Consider the following 17,051-nt stretch of genomic DNA (forward strand, 5'->3'; position numbering starts at 1 on the left):
CGTTTTCCTGCCAGGCGAGCTGTGTCTTGCGTAAATGTGTCCCAGGAGTTAAAGGTCAAAGACATTGAGCGTGGCTGGGAAAAGATGTTCTTCAGCGCTCAGAAACAAGCCGTGTACATACTGCCATGTGTTTACCGGCTGTGCAAACTTACATGATATTTTGCAGCAGCTACCTAAAGCAGGCGGGCAGAGTGGTGTAAAGTACACATTCTGCATGTCAATGTACGATGCATACATGAGTAACAGTGCGCACAAAGTTTATTGCTTGACTGTGTGTTCTTCTAGCGCCGGGAGGTTTATTTTCTATGTGAAATCTCTAAGATAGCATTTGCCACACATATTGTATCACATACCATCTTTTTTAGGAACATTTTTTTATTATCAACAATATTTCACCTTCAACTTCATGTTTCAATAACGAATGTTATTTTGTATCTTTTTCCGTGTATTACACAAATAATTTGTTTGATCACTGTTTTTTAAACTTTCATTAAAATAAATGTTTACATAATTCGTGCTAATTTCAAGACAAATTTAAAAGCTTTTGTCTTGCTCGAAAACAAATTACAACAACTTTGCCGAAGCATTCTTACTTACTTACTATTTATGTTTGGTTTTCCTTTGTTTCAGAAAACAAACCGTTCTGTTCTGTTCTGTTTTTACTCATTGTTCATTTCCATTTTCGTCTTTCTGCAATTCAAATTAGGTCACGTGTAACAGCTCTTGCACTAAGCCCAATTCATCGTAATTGAGTTATTTTTACGCACAAATTAAGAAATCCCTTAACGCAGCTGTCCCTCCCGCAACGCCTTGCTCTAAATCAGAATCTCTAGAAATTTGCCTAGCTTAGCGGGTAAACTTTTCCTGCCACGCGGAATGGAAGTCCGGCACAGCAGTCCAGAACAGGAAAAGAAGAAAACAAGGTGAGCAGGGCAGGGCAAAAACAAACAAAACCTAGCAAGCAAGCAAGTTGCTATTGCATTGGACGGTGCTGGAGATAATCCGCTCAGCTTAGCGCTAACGTTAGGCGAAAAATATTCGTCCCACCTTCGCACCCCCGAGCGAAAAAGATAGCACAACACTCATCCTAACGCACAAGCGACCAGACAGATACGCCGGGAAGACCCTCGATGCAAATTGTTAAACCCAACGACGTCCTGAAATGTTTGTCTGTAATTCCCACCATTTAGTGCGAAGGCAAACGGGAAGCTTTACGCTACTGTAGCTGAGGCGTAAGATGCTCGCCAGTAGAATTATATGCATATTAATTGGTAAAGTTTGACAAGCGTGAAACGGACCGGAACGACCGTCTACGCGGATGCTATCTCGATAATCACGGTTTTCCGTTCGTGCTAACGTGGCAGTTTCTTTTGTATATGGAGCGGATCTCGTGAAAGATTGGCTTCTTATTTCTATGGGAATGGTTTTTTTTAAATTGCGGGAATTAATCTCAATCATCACTTTAAAATAAGTAAGTTTTTTTTATATGTTGGAATTTTTACGGTGCCATTACCAAAACAAAGCATAGTAGTATATTGTGTGTAATATAAAAATACTCTAGAATTAGTTTCTCATTAACAACACGTATCTGTGTTTTTTTTTTTTTTATTTTGAGCCTAACGAGGTACGCCCTAGCGATTTTCACCTGTCGCTAGAGTTTCGTAAGTTGTTTGCCTTGTCTGTGGCTTTTTGACAAGCTAAATCCTTGCCGGTGAGTGCAGCACAATCACACATTTCCCTCACGCCTGCAAGCAACGAATTAATTCTCCCATCAGTCCGTCCAAGCACGAGCTCAGACCCGTCGGTGACGAATCGACTGTGGCTTCCACAAATTAATACCTTCAAACAAGCAGTCAACCAGCCAAACCAGTCTCCCTCTCAAAACCCGAGGCTCGCGGCTCTTCGGGAAGAAGGCACACTGAGGTCGGCTGTTTAGCTCGCATTTTGTTTAATGAAATACGTAATCTGATGACTCTGTTTCACTTGGCAGCACCAGCTCCGGCTACTCACCACGGTAGGAATGTTTTGCGGTCTGGAAGGTAAAATGCCTCTCTGCAGCCGAGCCGAGCAAATCTACCGCTGAGTAATGCGCCACAATTTCCAGCAAACGCCACCGGGACGCTAACCAAGCGTAAAAGTAGCCCCTGTTTCCTCTGACCGAGACGTCGAGTTCGGGAGCTGGGACGGAGGACCACAGGACTACATGCCCGTGACGTACGTTCCGTTGCAGAAGCAGCAACACAGCCGTACAACCGTGGCATATGTGACCAAACAGCAAGAGACCGTGAGAGTAGATTAGGGAATCGTTTCACTTTCTGCTGTCCGTTACCGTTGATGTACACATTATAAGTACTTGCTGCTTGCTGCCTCTATCTGTGATCTAATCTAACAGATAACAGCGCAAGGTGAATGTTGCAGCACAATGTCTAAAGGCCGCTGTAAGATTGACCATTTTCCGGTTTCTGTTTGTAGTGTTTCCTGTTACCTTTTACTGCTATCCAATTGCTTCTCAGCTTAGTGAAAGAGGGTACTGTTTTGCCATATTGTTGTACATACGTCTGAGGCCGACAAGGCGTCTGAGTTCAAAGAGAATTGGGTAATATATATTTTGATATTTTATTCATAATTTCATTCGTAACAACGTTCATTCGTGAACATGCACTTAGGGATGGTTGAAAATTCTAGTAAACAGCTAAGGTAAATATTAATCTAATAACCATTTCCTTTTCCATACAGATGTACAGAAGCTATAATTGTAAGCTAGAGGAAAATCTCTTATCTTTAAGATCACTTCCATCAAAGCAACAGCCTTAAGCGGATCATACATTTAATATGTATTTTTAGCTGATTGAGTGTTAAGCAAACCTTCACTCACAATGACATACCCGCACGCACATTCACGTTCTTCATTACTGCTGCCTTCTGTCAACAAACCTTACAAGCAATCGACCATCGACGGATTGTTGAACTATAAATACTGCTTTCTGCTCCATCCTTCTAATCCGCACGGTCCGATAACGATGACCGATCATATATCAACAGATAATTCCTTCAGCCTTTGCAACGATTTCCATTCACATCTCTATTTGTCAACGAAATGGTGGCACAGAAGAGGGGGACAAGCAAGGAATCTTCAGCTCTGGGATCATACACACATACACACACAAAAACCAACCCGTATGCTCGCACGGACGATTCAGGGTATAAAATGGCTTAGCCTTGGGAAAACGGGAAAGGAATTTTCAACCAACCGTTCGTGCGTTCAGCCGCTCCATCCATCATTAGAATGCGCCATTGCTGGGGCGTTAAGTCCGTTTCGTGAAGGCCGTGTAAGTTTATTCATCAACCGCTTCGTTCCCTTTTCCCCTGCCCGCCTGTGTTCTGTGTGCGAATATAAACTGCTTCGGGGTCATTTTGATGTAGCATATCTGTAGGCTTTGGTTGACTGGCAGGAACATATGAATCTCCATTAATCATACACTTAATCTTTGTTGCTGAAGAAACCGTCAATCCGTTCTCACTGTGGATGGTCCGTAGGTGTTTCTGTGTGGCTGTTTACGTCAAGGCAAGGTGACACAAGAATACTTGCTGAAGTGTCAAGCCTTTTTGATGATTGTGCTGACAGCTCCACACTATTTGACCAAAAGTTTACACGCGTAGCTGAATATTAGTTCACTTTCAAGGATGCTTATGATTGTTTGCATTTTTTTGTAGAATCATAAGCAAATTAAATTATTTCAGATCTCAAATTGACATATTCACATATGATTCTTTAATTTCTTCTTACAGTAAAATCCTCCGAAATACAGGCTGTAGAAGGTCGCAAGATCTCTCTGCCCTGTCCTTTATCAGCACCGTCCAGGGATAAGGTGTACATGGTTCTGTGGTTTAAGGACGACGCTGGAATTCCTTTGTACAGGTAAGTTATTTTTACGTTAAAATTACGATAGTTTCTGCTAAATCGAATGAATAACATAAGCAAGTATTGTAGAGATGTAGAAAAATGCTTTGGTTACATACAATTTCAAACACAATCTGAAATATCGCAATCATTAACAAGATTGTTATGTTGCAAAACATGCTAATGTACGGTTCAATTACTTTGCAAATGAATTATGCATTCATCCAAATAAAACATGTTATTCAAATCAACCTGCAACCAATGTGTCTGCAGCATATCTGGATGGAGCTGTTTCATGATTACAATTCATCAAAAACCAATCGTGCCGAAAACGCTCCTCAATTGTAGGTCCCAAAACACCTATTTCCGAAACGTACTTTCAATAAATTGCTTTACCGTGTGCCAGGTTTTCATTTCAAACGAAATTTCATGCAACGAAACTAAACACGCAGCTCTTTAAATGGTGTTGGGAGATGTGGGTATTTGTTTCTGTACTGTGTTGCAAATCAAACACTATTGCAGCAGCTACCAAGCAAGGCCACTACCGGTGGCAAAGCTCCCCATTTTCTTTTTCCAATCGTACGTGTTACGGTTTATCGCATTTGCCAACGTTTTTCGTATTTCAACGATTTCACACTCCACCTTTGATAGTGTTTTCATGATAAACTATTTAATTACCCTACGCTTTTGTTTTTCGGGTGACTTGACACGCACAGCGACTAACCTACGGTCCCCAAACCGTGTTAGAGGTCAGCCGGATTACTAGGTGTAACGGCGGAGCACATAATTTATGACATGCCCTTTTGATGGAAGCCGCCCATTTCATGGGCAAGTTGAATAGACGAAAAAAATAAACAACGCTCTGGTCAACTGAAAGGCCATAACTGTTTTGTTCGTTCCTATATTATCAGTGCGTCACGAAACGAAGAACAAAAAAAGGCTCTACCACACAAACATTTATTTTACTAATCGCATTGAAACTAAACAATCAATACACGGATGGTTGGCGTGACGGAGAGTTGAAGTCTAGCGTGCTAATTGAGCTGGTTTGATGATTTGAAATAAGACACTCCATCCTGTTGAATCTATTTATTTTATATTTTTTTTACACTTGCTGTGTCTGCATTCAGCTGAATTGAATTGAAAGCCTATACTGTACGATGTTAAAACAGTGTGAAAGCTTACACTTAACGCTGCTAACACGTCACAAACGCACGCACCTCGCGTAACACAATATGTTCTGCTCGCAATGCTCCAGAGAGCAGAAGACATTTTATTTCGGCGAAAACTTCACTTCGTAAGATGAGCTTTCAAATGATGTCATTTTGTTCAGCCTGTTGTTACCTTCAGCTGTTGCTTCGCTGCATCTTCCGACCACGAAAATGAAGTGCTTACCTTCGCTTCGTGCAAAGTGGATTGTTTCCCGGGCCGGTTGTCTCAATGCGGCCCAAATACTTACGGTACATTTATTTCAATTTTTCTCACCGCCAAACACTGCCTAGATATGGTGTGCCCCTTTTCCCTCGGCCTGCTGGGCTGGTACAGAACACCAGCCCAGCCAATCGGCACACGTTACGCGACATAATTCAACCATTACCCTAAAGGGATTATTTGAAACGTGCCCATCGAGAGTAGCCTTTTTGCCTGGCTGCTGGAATTGGGCTGGGTGGGAACATATGAAGTTGACATCGCTTGGAGCCTGCCATCCCAAAGGGACGGTGCGCACGTATGTGTGTGCGTTTGGATCTTTGGGCAATGTTAAACCGTTCTTGACACGTTCGCCACATTTGTCGTGTTATTTGGCTCCTTATTTTGGAATAAATATTTGAAACGATCAAACTTTGCACCATTAGTGGGAATAGCGAATCGATTGGTGTAATTTATTGTACGTTTACCCCATGCCTCACAGCAGTCTTTGCTTTGTGGATATCAATTGTTTTAGAGGCTTTTGTGTTCGTAATCTTACTCTCATGAATCGTGGATGATGTTATTGGGTATGTGGGCAATTGCTAAAGTATTTATCATCGAACAAATCGTAAAAAAAAGTTCAAACTGACAAATTTGACAAGTTACAGCCTTTCAAATATTTGAATAACTCTTGGTTATGCAATGATGAAAAATTGCTGATCAAAAACTATAATTCAACCCGTACACAACATCAACTGTATTGACGACAAAAAAGGGAATTGACCATCCTATTGCGACGATTGCTTTGTATGTGTCGTACTTCCGGTTTGTACGGAACGTTTCTTCTAGATAATGGGCAATATATCCAAAGCATACGCCTGTTCTAGACGTCAATCCTCTTCAACTGGCAACAGGTTGCTTGTTAACGATTTATGTATCCTGTCAAGTGGCGACGGACACAAAAAAGCCCTCACACACACAAACACACATCTCATCAACTTCATTACATACACTTATCACTCGTGTCCGTTTGCAAGACAATGCTACCAGCATCATCATCATCATCATCTGCTATGGTAGCTCTAGAATCGTTTGCTTCACGATTACCATGGTCGGAAGCTATTCAGTCACAATGAAGTGCTTTGGTTCTAATCTGGTTTCTAAGCCCAGATGGTAGAGAAAAAAAAAACATCTTCCGGTGAGTAGTGCTTGTTTTTGTCCACTTATTGTGTGCTTCATTTTCCTATGAATGATGTATAATTGGATCCTAACTTGTCATTTCGAGTATGATTTATACCAGCCTGTTCAATACAGCTTGCACGTTATGTACATCAGCTATATATCCGCTTTAGTTCCGCATCAAGCAGATTTAAAATCTTGCTCGGTCGCGTTTCGATGGTACAGCTGTGGTGAAAACTCTAATTGCTATTTAGTAGCAATTTGAACCCATAGCATGGTGAGCAATTTTCGTTGATTCATTCCACAGCAATTAGCGTCAACGACGCTGGTGCGCGCCCGTCGTTGTTTCATGTTCCGGTTTCGCGTGAATTTACGCGATCACTTAATGTGCCAAGCAAATCATCGTGATGATGTGATGAAAATTTCATACGAAAAAAAATTAAGTTTTCAAACACAGCTGGAACGTTCTTTAACAGCATGTGTATATTTATGTGCATGAATTTTATTGAAAAGTACGCGTGAATCATGTTTTAGGGAACATGGTACATATGATCTGAAATTTTGAACTTTACTTTTGGAGCCATACAATGCCCCAGTGAACAATGTTAAATTCAATCACGTGGGTTCTGTTATTGTGGTTTGCACGATAATTACCACAACCGCGTGAAAGTGTTACTTTTAAGCAACCCTCGAAAAAAAAAAAAACAAACCTCAACCGAGTGGACCATTACTCTCATTAATTGAGCACTCCACTTCCAAGGCTCATTACTTATGACACTGCAATTATTTCACTTAACGCCTCCCGTACCGGGCAACAGGCAGGTTTCCTGGAAACTGGAGCTGGTGCTAAACTTCGCTTACGCTGAGGTGAAATGAGTGTAAAGCAAAGTGCGACAATAAGGACTTCAGCCCGTTTCAGCAACAGGAAAATAATAATTATATTCAATTAAACCCCAAGAACCGCACTGGCCGCCCGGCTGAAGGTGATGAAAGTTGTTCACCTTAATGAGTTAAAGTGGATAATGTTTTTTGAAACGGAAATTCAATGAGCCCAAAACACTATGCATTGGGTATTTTTTAGCTGCAATATCTGGATTGTGGAAAGCCTTAAAATGAATGCAACAGTAAAATTTTGTAATCAATTGGATTTCAGGAAAAATATAAAGCTTTTTCGGGCAAAACTGTTATATGACATTGATTAAGGTTTGCAATCATTGACGGCATAAAAAAGTATTTATTTTTTAATATTTCCCCTTGCATCATTCACTGAACCGAGTGTAAACAGTCTTTTGCAGTTTATAGTTCACTGCATCGATGCAAATGCTGTTCTCATTCACCAAGCCTCATCCGCTTCCCCTCACTTGTGAATTGTCATCTTCTTCGACAGCAAACGACCATAGTCTCGTAGATGCCTACGCTCGCAACCGGCACTACGGAACGCGCTAACGACGTTTTCTGCGCTCCAATCGGCTGGCTTTTCGCGTCCCGCAACGTTGGATATTCATAAATTCATTGCGGCTTCCTAAATTTTTCAATTTCATTTTCATGATCCCTCCCAACCACTGTCACCGATCTTGGCAATAAAGCCGTTACGACTCCAGCCAAGGTGACAACCCGAGTCGAGATGGTGGGTGGACGAACGGGAACGGGTTGGGACTCGCACCAGCCTTGCCAGCGTATGAAATATGACGGAGCAAAGCACAAGAAATGTTGCGACTGCTTGCTGATGCAGTTTATTCCATTGCCATTTGGACATTGAACGAGCGAACGAATGCTCAAACGATTGGTGGAACTCTTGGTAACCATTGGATTCGCTTCCGCATTGCTTCAAGCCGGCCTTGCAGTATGGCTATAAAAAGTGTCTTTAATGAATATTTTACATAATTCACATAAAATTCATTCCTTAAGCTGAATATATTGAAAATTGTTCCGTGGTACAGTTAGCAATGCAGAGCAGGTATTGCAAAATAAATTTTTTTTGGTAGGTTTTAAGGACTAAAGAAAAAAACCAATTAAATTTGAACTTCTTTTGATGTTTTAGTTGAAATCTCAATTTTTGAAGGCTTAGTTATAGGTGCTAAATTGACACACATCAATGAGATTTCAAAGACATCTAAGAAGGATTATATAGCATGTCCACTTTCCTTTCAATGTGTTGCTGAAATTACTTCCCACCTGCTCCAAAATACTGAAATTGAATTACAGGATAATGATCATTATAAAACTGAATTCATTCACAAGTTAATTTGTTCGAACCAAGTCCATCAAGAATGATACTAATTCCGATGAATTCAACGCACGCATATAAACTTGTAATTATTGTTAGAAAACGTATGATGCTACAAATCTCTATGTTTTGGAATTGGTAATCAATTTGAAAAAAGCATACATACAACGAACTTTACAAATTGATGCCAATCTGTACCATATCAGCCAAGTTGAAGCTATGCTCTACCTAAAAAACTACCTCCCAAAGGGAGTAAAAGCGATCCCTGCCGGACTGTCCTTCAACAGCTAGACAACATCCTAAATCGTTTGCATACTAAAGGTTTGTCTGTAGGACATGATAATACGCTTACGTTTACAATATTTCCCCACATCTCACTTTCGCACTGAAATTGTCCGTCAGTCTGGAAAAGGGTTTTGGATGGCTGGGACACACACACACACATTCATCTAGCATCAGATCAGCATAGGAAAGAGCATCGATCCGACATGCAGCTCCCAACAATACAAATCACCTCCCAACTGCGCTGTGGAACTGATTGGAGCGATTTTCTTTTTTACAACATATACAATTTATTCATAGCTTTTGACCGTTTCTACAATGCATGTTTCCAATTTTGGCCCCACCTGTCACAACTCGCCCCAAGTCACGAATACAAAAAATGGTTCCCGGCACCAACAAAAAAAGGGTTTCCGAAAATAATCGACCAAACACCGGGTACGCACTTTCCTGCAAAATGTCTCGCATCACTTAACGTTTCGGGTAAGAGCGGTGAATCCCGTACATAGTGCCAACCAAAACGGTCAATAAGTATCCGGTTATCGATCCGTTCCGGGAATGGCAAATGTTGTGGATCCAAACATATTCTACACCCACACACACACAAAAGGGCCACAAGGTAGAAGAGAACAAATAGACGCATTTTCTATTCGACAACCGTGCACCATGTTTATCAATTTTTCTAAAGGACGTCTAACCGAAAAGGTTTTTGCGAGCCGCTGTACAGCACATAATGGACTGTAGCATGTAGAATTTTAAGCTTCTTTACCCTGTCGTGTGTAGTAAATCTTGGCAGTGAGCAGGAGCCGACAAACCAGTCGGGAGGATCGCTTTTCTAAAGTGGGGTCTACGATACGGGTGCTTTTGATAATGCTTCTCCATGAAACAAGCGATACCGTGTAGTTTGTGATTTTTATTGACTGGAACGTGTAATCTTTTCTTTTATAGACTTTGCTCTCAGAAAGGTATTTCAACGATTGTACATGATACTGGGATATTTGTTACCTTTCGTTCGTTACCTGTTAGTTATTATATGAGTTATTATGTCAGGACAAACTACTTGCTCTGATTTTAAAGAATAAAAATAAGAACTAATATGAGCGACATTTTGCAACGATTGCCTTAAGAAATCGAAGGGAATGAATTACTTTACGGCCATTTACTTGAAAAAATGAAATACCTTCATTGCGTATGTATTCTTTTTAACATAAAAAATGACCTTAACGGATTTCTCTTTTAATAACATAAGTAATTTAAACCAGCAGTTGTTCTTATCATTAGCTATAGTGGGCTATTGCATAATGTGTTTTCATATTTTGATGCAATTTGTCCTACCAACTCGTTTTATGAAAAACTCCTCATGAGAAAAGGTGTTGTTGTTTATAGTTGATGACTGTTTTTTGCTGTTGTTTTGATTAAAGTTTTTACATTCCTTTTATTATGTTATTTATATTTATATTTAAATAAATAAATGATGATAAATGATGATATATACATTGAAAGCAGCTTCTATTTGCCGTAACATCATAGGCTGACAGCCTTTACAGGCATTCAAGATATGAAAAGTCTTGACTTATGAAAAGTACTCGATATGAGACACTGTACTTGAGGATGAGGATTTTCTTATTTGTGGTTTAAAATAAAGTTGCTTAATGGATAAAGTCATCTCCTGCTTTATTGCGTTGTTAATATTGTTTTTATATTGTGCAAGCACTGCCATCCTTGCTCACAAGCATAGCCGTCGCCTATTTAACGATAGAGCTATAACGCTACAGATATTGAGCGGCTTTTACCCTGGATGTTATATTCTTTACATGGCCAAGTTTCCTTTTCTCCCTTCTTCGGGAACCGATTGCTTCCCCAAGCTCTGAAATATACACTTCAAACACTTCAAAGCTGTCCTAATTTAAGCTCTCTGGGTTGTTGATGCAATAAACCGTTCAAATGGGGATTAAATTATGTGCTGTGTATGTGTGTGTGAGTAAGCTGAAGTATAGTGTGAATAAATATTTATGCAAAATTGAAGGCGTCCCCTACCCCCTCATAGTCCTTTTTTGTTTCACGAACCACTGTGGGAAGCAAAGCAACCGCCACTTTGCTCTTCTCTCGTTCTATTTCTCTCGCCCTAGCCCTAATTTGTGTGCACTGTTGTTATCGTTGTTCGCTATGCCTCTTCTCGAAGCATCTCAACAGAAGAAGCACTTTTCGTCATGAAAGCCGACGAAGAAAGCTTTATTCTTCACTTCCCCCTCCATTAAAAGACAGCCATTTTTATCTACGCGAATAAACGGTGAAGGCATTTTGTAGTCTAGGGAACGGGAATTTTCAATACCGTGTCTCCTACCCATGCGGCTCCAGAACTGTAAGTGAGTTTTGTATACTTTTTGTACCTCACCATCTCCTCGGGATGTGTAGAACACATTCAAAAGACTTGGGACTGTAACTCCGCTGTAACTGAAACTCACGACACAAGCCTCGCGAACGTTGCTGTGTAAGCGTGCATACATCATCATGTCTGAAGAGAGAACGTCACATTGCTCCATTAATGTCTTTCGCCTTACCTCCACCGAAGTCCCAAATGAAAGGACTTTTCAGGACGGTTCAGGTCCCACTCCCTTCCAACTTGCTGCCTGCAGTACATGCACAATTCGCGACATTCCTTGCCGGCCGATGCGAGAATCAACACAAGCTCTAAGCTGTAGTGCACTACAGAAAGAGAGAGTGTCATTTTCTTCACTTTAAGGACGATATTTTCTTACCCGGCCTGCCCGCCCGCGATCGCTCGGGGCCGTCTCCGAACAGGGTGGACGAGAAAAGCTGCTGAAAAGGCTGATGGTTCTTTAAGCGGTTGCTTCAGAACGATGTCGACAAAAGCCCAACCCAAACCCTCGAACCGGTGCATGCAGGTGCCATGTGGTGCGCTGCAAATACCCAGGCAAACCCAAAGAGGAAGCAAAATATGAATGAGCTACCACGTTCTATGAAGATATGATGGGATGTAGCTATCCTTCTTGGGCTGGCAAGAAGATGTCCCTAAACCGCGTCGGCTTGGTCCTGATGACGGTGCAAGAACCCCGTGCTGCTTTCCTTACCAAACAGCCGCACTCCATTCACTCCACTGTCTGTCGATTATCTGCCGAACGGTACGAGCCTGGTATTCCCAACATTCAACCCACCGCCAAAGTGGAAGGTGGCGTGCGAGCGAGCAAGCCTACGTGCCTTGGCTACGTGGGGTCGGGTGACACGCGTGAATGTCAATATTAATGTGAGCAAGTGAGTCAACCACTCAGCCCGAACGGGTATGTGGCAGGGTGTGGCAGGCGGCCCGGGTTGTTAAAGGGAAATGGTAAATTTGCTTTCACCTGGCTATTTTGGTTTGACGACGCTGACAAGAGAAGCCAGACGGGGAGCCCCGGCCCGAAAATAACATTAAAAGATTGGTTTAATGGCATGAAATGAATTTTGAGTTTAATGAATCGCAAACGTGTATCAAAGGTGGGGAGGAAATATGGGGTCGCTTTAACTAAATAAAAGACGCAATTTAGCCACACAACGTTGCTGCGTGAACGGGTTTGAGGATGACATCGTTGGTAATTTCATCAGGGAGTGCAGGCTCTTCTTTACAACAGATGCCGTTGGAAGATAAATTAAAAACATATTACAAGCTGCTTTCACTGCACTGTACAAGCAGTCAAGTGTTGTCAGTACTTTTACATACACTTTTATTGGATACACTTGAAGAAAAACAGGCCTTACAATATCGATAAAATGTGCTTTCTCTGCTTCAAAGCGTAATGCTCTTGAAAATCGTTTGTACATGCCTTAATACCATTTAACGGTGTAGACTTACCACGAGAACATTGTTTGCTTAATGAGAATCTTTAAATGGTACTAAATGATCGAAACACCACCCGAGCCAGAGTATGACAACAGCTAAGCTGCAAACGGTGTCCCTCATCCGACTGATAACAATCATAGCGACGGCGGATCAACACGTTGACACGGCCAGCAATCGATACCGGGTACGATACCGTGGCGCAAATCAGCCAAATAGCTGCGAGCCGAAAAGGGTATTACTCCCCTGGTGCCACTTGCGCTTACAGCGTAAAAAGGGGGAAAAAGCGTCTCTTTAAACCGCAGAGTAGTTGTAATCGGTTGGTTTAACATAACCGATCCGGCTCGCGCTGTTTACGAGTTTTCTTTTGCGTCGCGTGGAAAACCGGATTCGCTGCTCCGTTCACCCACCGGCTGACACTCGACCCGAACGTTTCTGCTTTCCACCGCTTTCTAATGGGTTCCTGTGGCAACCCTCCCTTTGCCACTTTTGCTGAGTCAAACTAACTTCTCCATCCGCACCTTTAGACGATGCCTTTTGTCTTCGGTGTCGAACGGTGGAGACAGTCGGTTCCGCGGGAATGCGTTCGCGACGTCTAGTGCCTGTCAATTTTTGCGTCCCACTTGGGTGCCGCCAATCCTTGCCACCCCACGCAGCCACACAAAGTCAACGCCATAATCCTTGCGCTGCAGAAGATTATTGTACATTTACATAATTAAAACATAACAAAAGAGGAGAATCCCGTAACCACAAACCGTCTCTGTCGCTGTGGATCGCGATGCCGGCTTCGCAATAGTGTGCAGCACCAATCACCCCGAGAAGTAAGAGGTATTTTGTTTCTGTTTTTTTTTTTCAACTTGACATCTTTATGCCGTCTCTGGGAGCCTCTTCAGTTGGAGGGTTTTTCTTTCATTCCGACTGATAATCAAAGCGAAATAATGGAATCGTGGTGCAACTAACCACACACTCTCGTGCAGCTTGCGTATAGCGAATGTGTTTAATTGTCAAAATTGTTGCGTGAAGTTTGTTAGTGAAAAATGAAGACATTATTTTTGTATATATATATATATAGTTTGTATTTAATTTCATGTGCACGAGGCATTCGTTTAATAGAGAATGCAAGTGAATACATTCGGGGGGTTTATGTATTTCAAAAGTGGCTCAGGAGTTTGTAGCCAATATATCAACATTGATATTATGTTTTCATCTTCCCATTCAACAATCAGATCAATTAGTGTTTGCTCAAATGTAATGTAAACTTTACTGAAACTTTTTGAAACTATCGCTCACGTATGAATTTTCGGTAATCAGTTCAAAAACTAGTGCAAAAATTTTATCGCAACATTAGATAAATAACGACCACGAAATGAGAAAACATATTAAAAGTTAGTGAATGTGTCAGTTATTATAATTATTCACTAATGAAAGCATCAAAGCCGATAATATTGTTAAGTTGTACTATTTTACTATAGAACTTACTATCGTGCTGCGTGGTGAACTAATTAGTTTCAAATAGCAGTCAAACTCAGCACCAAATAGGAAGAAGATAGGCAATTTCTACACGTCTCACACGTGTGTCATACTTTTACATGGAATCGTAGCGTCCTGTATCTGTAGATATTTGGCACAATTTTCAACTGCAGGATTATCTGCCCATACGGTTCCAATGCTGCCATCTGTCAATCTTTAATCCCAATACCTCAAGCTAAATAATCAAATCAATCTTACCTTCCCTCTGTCTTCAGGGTCTAATGCAACTGATCCTAAAGCATGCTCGTTCGATGTCAATCGAATGGTGTGGCTTTAAGGTGTAACACTAAATTTGTAAACTCTTTAAGTAACACTAAATGTGTAATCGATGTGTGCATCGAGCATATGAATATAAATTTTAACCGTACTATGCGCTTTGTTTGACACGAGGAATAAACCTTAAAAGTCACGTAAATAAGATATTCTCCCTTCTCCCTTACGTAGGGGAAAATTACCTTTAACAAACAATGCATGCCAAACTTCACTTTGTGCTTCTGCTCCCATGAAAACGATAAGACCGACCAACATAGATAACATGTTTTAACCCATCAAAAATGTTTCATCCATCGAAACAACGCCGCTTGTAACGTCGTCCCATACCAGAGTCATGTTCAAATATCAAGCTAATGTTTTATACCTACAAGCAAAACAAACAAAGAGTTACCCCTTAACCCATACCTGCGGGGACTGTGGGGTTTGCTAAACAATGAATATTCGTGCAGAAGCACAATTAATATTGTTCATCACAAATCCTTATCAGAACGTATTCCATAAGCTGGAGGCGTGTTGCGCTAGCGCTAAGAGTAGCGGAAATACCTTGCAAGAATTTTACCCCGGACAAAGAATTGTAAGAAGGTTGCCCTTACAACCATGATTCAACGGAACCGTGAAATGCTTGCCATTATTTTTGTCCTCTGCCTCTCTGGCTGCCATCAAGTCCACTGTTTTTTATGGTATTCACTTACTAGTGTGTGAGTGTGCGCGCCATGAAAAGGCTATGTATAAACTCCCGTGGCGGACTATTTGAACCAAAATCTCGTGGGGGAGAGTAAAACCAGCTTTAAGTTTATCAGAACGATCGGTCCGATTTAAGACACGTTATGCCACTGCTCGAGGTCATTCGAGGGGTTTTCATGTGAGCTTTGATTGCTGCTGTATTGAATGCACGATTTGGCCCACGACTACTGGTCGCGTTTCATTGCTTTCTTTCAGTGATTACAAACGTTCCGGCTGTGTAGCGGGCATCGTGTGCCTTTTGGAGCACATTTCGAGCGCTCGCTTTTTGCTCATTTTCCCCGTAACGAGCTTTCCGATTCACCGTGCGCCCAGCGAAACGAGCGCCTGCACGAAGGAATTTTCATCCAAATTGGTTGAAAATTCTAAACATGATGCCGAAGCAAATGTCCGAATGGTAACGGTTATGGGAAATAACTTGTTGCTGTTTTTTTTTCTTCTTTTTTTTTTAGGTATGTTTGTCCGTTAGTTGGGCTGTTTGGCCAACCAACGTCGTGTGCGCTCGAGATACATTCTTGGCTGTGCTTTTGTGATGCCCATTCAAGGATCTTACAAATTGCGCTTCGTTCATGTTTGATGGTCGAAGAATGTGTGCATCCAAGCGGTCGGTTGGAAATTGAAATAACAATCCTTACCGTGCTCATTTTTAACTCGTGCAATCGTGCTGCCAGAAGGAGCATAGTGAACTGAGAGCAAATTATGAAAGTCATGTGAGCTCAGTACAAGGAATATGATAAAAAATAAATGCTAATTTTGCAACTTAAATTGCTGTAACTTTCAACATTGTGGGATGAGTTTTAGAGAAGATAGCTCTGAAGCAGCGATTGAATTCCGTTCCAAAAACTCCGTAACCTTACCTACCCGACAAAGTGTCCCATTACGGTGCGCACATTCTACCCTGTGCCGCCTGCTGCTTATTAGAACCATCAATCACGGGATCCATGGATGTTGGGTCGAACGACGGGACTCGGCTCGCTTTTTTATTTTATAAATCTGTATAACCAGCCTTCTTGCATGTGTCCAGGTTATCTCACACCCGTGCGTTGGGTGAGCGCCCTCTTCATCGCGCTATTTTCCCGTCACTGCCAAACAAAACGAAGCTACAGCACACTGCTTCACTCATCCATCATTCTTTCTTTTCGTTCGACTTGCCGACTTTCGCAATTCAGGCCATCTCAAAACGTAGCACCGACGGGAAACAAATTACCCACTCATCACGGCTCTCGCATGCTCTCGGCACAGCATAAAACGGCCGGGCCATTTTTCGCGTACGCCTTGCACCGTACCCCGTCAGCCGAAATGCGGACGATAAACAAACGCTCGCATAACGCTCGAAACCCGGCAAGCGGCAATAGCGACTGCGTAAACATTTCCGGAACAACATAAATCATTTAATAAACGTCATCAACTGTCTTTGTACGTTTCGTCTCGTCGCCCGCTCAACGTGCGCTCCCCACTACGCACACGAGCGACACTGTTGACTGATAACAGTCTTTTCAAACGCGACTGCGAAACACGTTAATATGTGTCACACGTTGTAGCTACACGCCGTCAAGCCGAAACGAATCATTCGTAACACTCTGCCGACAGCGGCTCAAGAGCTGCTGTCGAAAAGTTTAGATAAAAGTCACCAGCGTGTGTTGATACGTTTCCACGTCTTACGCTCCGACACGCACCGT

At 41.9% G+C, this 17,051-nt stretch overlaps 1 protein-coding gene and 1 long non-coding RNA gene across 7 annotated transcripts in view; both read left to right on the forward strand.

Annotated features, from left to right (window-relative positions):
* LOC1279073 (neural cell adhesion molecule 1) overlaps positions 1 to 17,051 on the forward strand; it is a 200,389-nt gene that overhangs the window by 108,692 nt on the left and 74,646 nt on the right. For all 6 annotated transcript variants that reach the window (XM_061662147.1, XM_061662144.1, XM_061662143.1 and 3 more), the window contains exon 4: positions 3,790 to 3,919. In XM_061662147.1, the coding sequence (XP_061518131.1) occupies positions 3,790 to 3,919 (130 nt within the window). The remainder of the gene's footprint in view (positions 1 to 3,789; positions 3,920 to 17,051) is intronic.
* On the forward strand, positions 1,605 to 3,648 carry LOC133393572 (uncharacterized). The gene is made up of 3 exons (XR_009766262.1): positions 1,605 to 1,711; positions 1,776 to 1,923; positions 1,991 to 3,648. It is a non-coding gene; the product is annotated as an uncharacterized LOC133393572 (long non-coding RNA).

This window comes from Anopheles gambiae, chromosome 3 (genome assembly GCF_943734735.2).
Source record: "Anopheles gambiae chromosome 3, idAnoGambNW_F1_1, whole genome shotgun sequence".
In the NCBI taxonomy this organism is placed as follows: Eukaryota; Metazoa; Arthropoda; class Insecta; order Diptera; family Culicidae; genus Anopheles; species Anopheles gambiae.